General features: G+C 31.6%; 2 protein-coding genes across 3 annotated transcripts; one reads left to right on the top strand and one right to left on the bottom strand.

The window, feature by feature from the left end:
• Positions 1–210: 210 nt before the first annotated feature.
• On the top strand, positions 211–3,837 carry LOC134836462 (sialin-like). Its single transcript, XM_063851664.1, has 7 exons — positions 211–394; positions 1,982–2,127; positions 2,188–2,424; positions 2,481–3,066; positions 3,197–3,328; positions 3,396–3,502; positions 3,562–3,837. The coding sequence occupies exons 1-7, from the start codon at positions 352–354 to the stop codon at positions 3,715–3,717; spliced, it is 1,407 nt and encodes a 468-aa protein (XP_063707734.1). The 5' UTR covers positions 211–351; the 3' UTR covers positions 3,718–3,837.
• LOC134836461 (arginyl-tRNA--protein transferase 1-like) lies at positions 3,727–5,960 on the bottom strand. Of its 2 annotated transcripts, none has more exons than XM_063851663.1 (5): positions 5,823–5,960; positions 5,657–5,768; positions 4,950–5,590; positions 4,735–4,878; positions 3,727–4,394 (listed from the first exon to the last, which is right to left on the bottom strand). In XM_063851663.1, the coding sequence occupies exons 2-5, from the start codon at positions 5,751–5,753 to the stop codon at positions 3,807–3,809; spliced, it is 1,470 nt and encodes a 489-aa protein (XP_063707733.1). In that variant the 5' UTR covers positions 5,754–5,768; positions 5,823–5,960; the 3' UTR covers positions 3,727–3,806. The 2 variants fall into 2 exon arrangements, with proteins under 2 accessions (XP_063707733.1, XP_063707732.1); XM_063851662.1 differs by lacking the exon at positions 4,735–4,878 and adding an exon at positions 4,545–4,694.
• Between the last annotated feature and the right edge of the window lie 40 nt (positions 5,961–6,000).

The following is a 6,000-nucleotide window of genomic DNA, read 5'->3' as shown; positions in this document are numbered from 1 at the left end:
AATGCCAAAAGTTTAATTATCTGTAATTTTTGGGCAAATTTTTTTGTAAAAAAGGTGACAGTCACGCCTGTTAAACGACAATTTGTGATAGTTTAAGGCAAAATATTTATTTGGCAAACAAAAGAAAAATTTACAAATATTTGTATGGGGATCGTTTGACGTAATAACGAGTGATATAAAAAAAATGCAAAAAAACAGAAGATAATTAAAGATCAGCTCACGTTTTTAAAGGTTTTAATTACACAAGTTTTGTGAATTATTTTTAAATTTTCTTTTTCGAAAAAAAAGTGAAAGGTTATTTTGAAAGTTTTTTTTAAATTTTAATTAAAAAAACTTTAAAAAAGGTTTAAAATGGTTTTTCTGATGTATCCTTCATCTGTTCAAGGACTTATTGGTAAGCAAATTTTTTGATTATTTTATAAAAAGTTAGGCCGCTCCAAATGAAAATCAAAAATAAAGTCCGATGCCCCATTTTGAAAGTCGAAAATCCAATGGGGCAAAATAAAAAAAAAGTTAAAAATTTAACTAAAGATGACCGTTTTTCGGTGTATTTTTATAATTTTTCGAAAAAATTTCCAAAAAATTTTTGAAAAATACCGTAATCTACATAATGCTAAGAGAAAAAAACCGTTAAAATTCAAATGAAACGAAAAAATGTAGATAAATTAAGAGAAGGCTAATTTTGAAGTTAAGAGAAAACAATTTCTCTTAAATTTTTAACATTTTTAAATATTTTTTAAAACAAATTTTAGTTGTATTTTTAAATGTTTTTGACACAAAAATGATAATTTTAAAATAAAAATACATAAAAGTACAAAATTAGTTGAAATTTCAAATGTTTTAGTTAAAAATTTTCAAAAATTAGAATTTGAAACAAAAAAATGTTAAGAGAACGAATTTTGACTTCCATTTTCGTTAAGAGAACAGATTTTTAAATTCTCTTAGCATTATGTAGATTACGGTATTCAATTTATTTTAATTTTTGATTTAAAAATCATATTTTATCATAATTTTTTTTCTCTAAAAATATTTTTCATAAAATTATTAAATTTTTTTTTTTCAAATTTTTTTGACAGTTATTTTTTATGAAATTTTTTTCTTTAATTTTTAATATGGAATATTCTGAGATCTATTTTAAATAAGCAAATTTCAAAGTAAATAGTAAAAAAAGCATTAAACATATTATTTAACGCTCAAAAATTGATAAAATTTTGTCATTTGGTATGAAAAAAGTATTTCAAAACTTTTTTTTTATTTTGCCCCCCCCCCCATTTTATTTTCAAAAATTTTAGACTTAATTTTTGATTTTCATTTGGAGCGGCCTTAGTTTAAAAAAAATAATTAAAAATTTCCTCTATACATTTTAAAATTTATGAAAAACAATTATTAAAGTAAAATAACAAAATCAAGTTTGTTAAATGCAAAATATTGACAAATGACCTTTAAAATAATTTCTCCCTTTTTTAACAAGAACCTGATAACGGATTTCCTGTTATTCACTTTCGTTCACTATTTTCTAATTTTTTTTTGATTATTTATTAAATATTCATTATTTGTGAGAAATTTCTTCCCATGACTCATTTCAACTGATTTGTACAAATTAATGACGCATATTTGTGCTTATGTTGCTAAAGTAATCAATTTAAAGACTAATTAGCGATCTTCAGCTAATATCAATAAAAATGATGCGGTAAAACAGGGAAATTCATGATTAAAGCTTTGGTCACATTTGTTACACTCGTGCACTTAATTAACACTGATTATATTAAAAACATATGGGATTTTTTCTTCAATTCAAAGAATTCATGGAAACGTTTGGTTTTTTTGTACAAATGCACTCTAAGTTTATCGAAACCTTCGCGAGTTGTATCTAAATCTCGTTTTTAATTGCTTTATTGCGGTTATCTTTAAATTTATTGACAGTGTGAAAGGGAAACCCATATAGCTCGTTTATAACTTCTATTTGCATTTTTTTCTGCAGAAAAAGTTCCTGCGAGATTGAATGTTGCCATCATGTTGTTCATGTCGTGTTTTGTCGCGTATATGGTGAGAGTTAACATGTCGGTAAACATTTTAGCGATGGTTGAGCCTGAATCGAAAAATGGAACAGAAGCTGATTTGCCAGATGTGAGTTCTTTTTTTTTTGTCAAAAATTAATTTTATTTCATTTTTTTTTTTGTTTTTCAGTATGGACCTCGTTACGAATGGAATGCACACGATCAAGGATTGATTTTAGGAGCATATTTTTGGGGATATTTGACGACTTCGTTGTTTGGAGGAGCATTATCTGAATGGTTTGGAGGAAGATATGTGATTTTTTGGTCTTTTATCTTTGCGGCGTTCTTCACGTTTTTATCTCCGTTGTTGGCTTCGTACTCGTTTTGGTATCTCTTTGGTATTCGATATCTCATTGGATTTGTTGGAGTAAGTTCTAAAGTTTTTTTCAGAAATAATTTCGAATTAATTAACAATTTTTTCAGGGAGTAATGTATCCCGCAATGCACAATCTCGTATCACGTTGGGCTCCAAAAGAGGAAAAAGGAAAATTTGTTGCCACACTATTAGGAGGGAATTTTGGAACAGTAATTACATGGGCAGTTGTTGGTGTTATTATTGAAACGCTCGGATGGATATGGGCTTTTTATATTCCTGCAATTTTCATTCTCGTCATTGCTGTGCTTTGGTTATATCTTGTTGCTGATCGACCTGATAAACATCCACGCATCAGTGAGAAGGAAAAAGAGCTCATTGCAACCTCATTAGGCGATACAGTTTCAACGGAAAAGCAAATTGTTCCATTTTTCAAGATTTTAACGTCAATTCCATTCTTAGCGTTGCTCTTTTTGCATTACGGAAACTTATGGGGATTGTTCTTCTTACTCACAGCATCCCCAAAATACATGAGCGAAGTATTGAACTTTAAATTATCGCACGCGGGATTTCTCTCGGCATTACCTCATCTCGCAAGAGTCTTCTTTGGTTTGGGATTCGCTGAATTCGGAGACTATTTACGAAGAAATAACATCGTTTCCGTGACAACAATCAGAAAATCATTCACTATTTTTTGTAAGCATACACAATCTTTACTTCCTATCGACTTTTCATGACAAATGTGAATGAAAATGATTGTCATTATCGATAACATCTAAATTGGTAACTTCAAAATGCACGCAAAATTTTTTATTTTTACTTTCAGCACACATCATTCCAGCATGTTTTTTGATCGGAATGGGATTTGTTGATGATCCGTATGTCTCTGTAGCATTGATGACGTTATCATTGGGCTTCAATGGAGCAAGTACACAAACGAGTCTTCAAAATTCACAGGGTAATTCACCTATTTCAATTGAAAACAAAAAAAAAAAAATAATTTTTCATCAAAAAATTATTTTTAGATTTAGCGCCAAACTTTGCGGGAACTCTTTATGGTATTATCAATTTTACGGGAACAACAACAGGATTCATAACGCCTTTGTTAGTTGCATATTTCACACAATATGAGGTAAATTTTCCTACTTTTTATATGAAATTGAGTAAAAAAAAATAATTTTTCAATTTTAGAACACTTATGAACAATGGAGAAAAATTTTTTATGTAGGAGCTGGTTTCTACATAATAACGGCAATCATTTTCATGATATTCGGAACTGCCAATATTCAAAGTTGGAATGAAATTGAGACGAAAAAGGAAAAGGATTCGGAAGATACACGAGTCTAAGTTGTGATATTTTTAATTTTTGATTTTATTTCATTTTTATTTAGTGTTTAATTGCAATATAAGTTTAAAGTAAGCAAATACAGAAGAGTTTATCCTCTAAATAGGACAATTCTGCGTGAACAACTTCTTCCAATGAGATTTCCGTATTCACGAACTTCTTCGCTTTCATCTTTTTCCGCATGATCAACATACGTTCCATAATGCATGATATTTCTGCCGTAAAGCACTTTCGTGAGCAAAATGTCATTCTGTTGTAAGGCCTCGGGATCTGTTGCATCAGCATTCGGATTGAAACGTTGATACTTTTCGACATCCAAACGCTTTCGAATTGCGTCATCCAACAAATGCCACGTATAAGTTTCGGGACACAGCAAGTACGATGGATACAATTTTCCCTTGTATCGCATTTTGGGGCACGAATGAATGTAAAATCCCATGTAATAGTTAGAGAGACTAGAAGTTGTTGCTTGCAATTCGCGTGTTAATGCAATTTCACGAAGACTCGCGTACGTGCCCAACGAAAGAAAAGAGAAATCAGGGTCATAGAAAAAGTACACAGAACTAACGCATTGAGGTAAAATATCAATAACGGCAACAGCAATCAAACGATTGTCAAGCCAATACTGTTGATGAAAAGATCCGTATCCCATTGGAGGAGCATCAGCATCTTTTTGTATCTAAAAATATGGCAAAAAATTAAATTGGTTTCAGGTATTTGAAGAAAAAAAAAGGTTTTGAATAAAATTTGGATAAAATGTTCGATGGGAATCAACCGGGAGGTTCAAATCACACAGAGCAAAAATACACAAACTCAACCAAAATTCTACCTCCAACGGACTATCTACCAAAAACTCCTCGAATTCACTGATGTCAGATGGCGGATCGTCATGCACAATGGTTTGATACTTTTTGTACAAATCAAACTCCGTCTCAAGTGTCTTCCGATATTCGCTACTGTCAACCGCAACAATTGAAAACTAAAAAAAAAAAATTGGAAAAAAATTTCAAGAATGTTACCTTGATCGGAGATTCACACAAAAATCGACGAAATCCAGCTTCCGATAGTTTCGAAGGCGAATCGTTGTGTATCGTAATTTGATATTTTTTGTACAAATCGAGAGCTTGCTCTGTGACCCCTTTACTGGATGGTATAAGTTTCAACTGGAAATGACAGAGGGGAAGGTTTTCAGTAAAAAGGTCACAAAGAATCTTTTTTTTTGCGAAACATTTACCTTCAATTTGTGTTTAGCATTAGCTCCGACGGGCTCTTCAGCGAGAAACTGTTCCAAAGTTTTTTCTTGATTTGCTTTTACACCGTTTCCCGTAACTTCAGGCATCGTCAATCCCTTTTCCGCTAATTTTGCCATTTTCCTTTCAAGTCGCAGCTCTTTTGCTTTCTTGCAAATTGGTTTATTTGGATCAGGTCCTTTTGTTGCATTAATTTCTTGTTGATTTTTCGATGGCGTAACTTCACTTTTTTGAGTTGTCGTCTTTGACACTTCAACAGGAACATCTCCGCAATCCATTTCCGTTATTTCATTCATCGAACAAAGCGTAACGGGAGCTTTATTTGGTTGCATAAACATTTCATGCCCATCAGCGTTATCTTCTCGTTCCGTATCTTGTCGTTTTTCTGCATTTTTATCTTCGTCTTGTACATTTTTGCTTCCATCTCGTAAGAATTTGTTCATCCTTTTTAGGATTTTCTTGTGTGTTTTGCTCAATTTGAAGTTAATTGCATCGCACTTTATCGTGTACAATGGACAACAAGTTCTCTTATTATTCGGTTTGTAGCAATATTTCCCGGAACGACGCCAACCGCGATTTATCAAGTCTTGATAATCTTGCGCTGTGAGTATATGACTCCACATTCCTTTTGAGGAAAAAATGTAAAATTTTGGCATGATTCATCAAATTTGCAAAATTGATAAGAAATTACCGTGCGACAAGCTTGTCGATGAACTTTTGCAATATCCGCAACGATGTCCCGGACCTTCGCCATAGTATTCGACAATTGAAAATCTTTGTTGCATCATTTTTGACCCAAAATTCTAAAAATAAGAAAACTCGTAATTTTTGCGACGACCTTCACACTGTCTTCTTACCTTGTTAGAACTACTTTTTAAAGAATTTCAATCAATTTTAATAATTTTTTACGCGCTTTTTGAGTTCACGGTACAAGTTTTGCCATTTTTAAGAATCTGCGCGATAAAATTTAAAAATTTTTCCTTTGTTTTTTCAACTTTTCGTTGATTATTTTGTAAACAATACCGACTGAAACAA

The sequence above is a fragment of the Culicoides brevitarsis genome, unplaced genomic scaffold, assembly GCF_036172545.1.
Source record: "Culicoides brevitarsis isolate CSIRO-B50_1 unplaced genomic scaffold, AGI_CSIRO_Cbre_v1 contig_32, whole genome shotgun sequence".
Taxonomy (NCBI): Eukaryota; Metazoa; Arthropoda; class Insecta; order Diptera; family Ceratopogonidae; genus Culicoides; species Culicoides brevitarsis.
The sequence above is the reverse complement of the archived record's forward strand: the minus strand, read 5'-3'. Positions and strand labels throughout refer to the sequence as shown.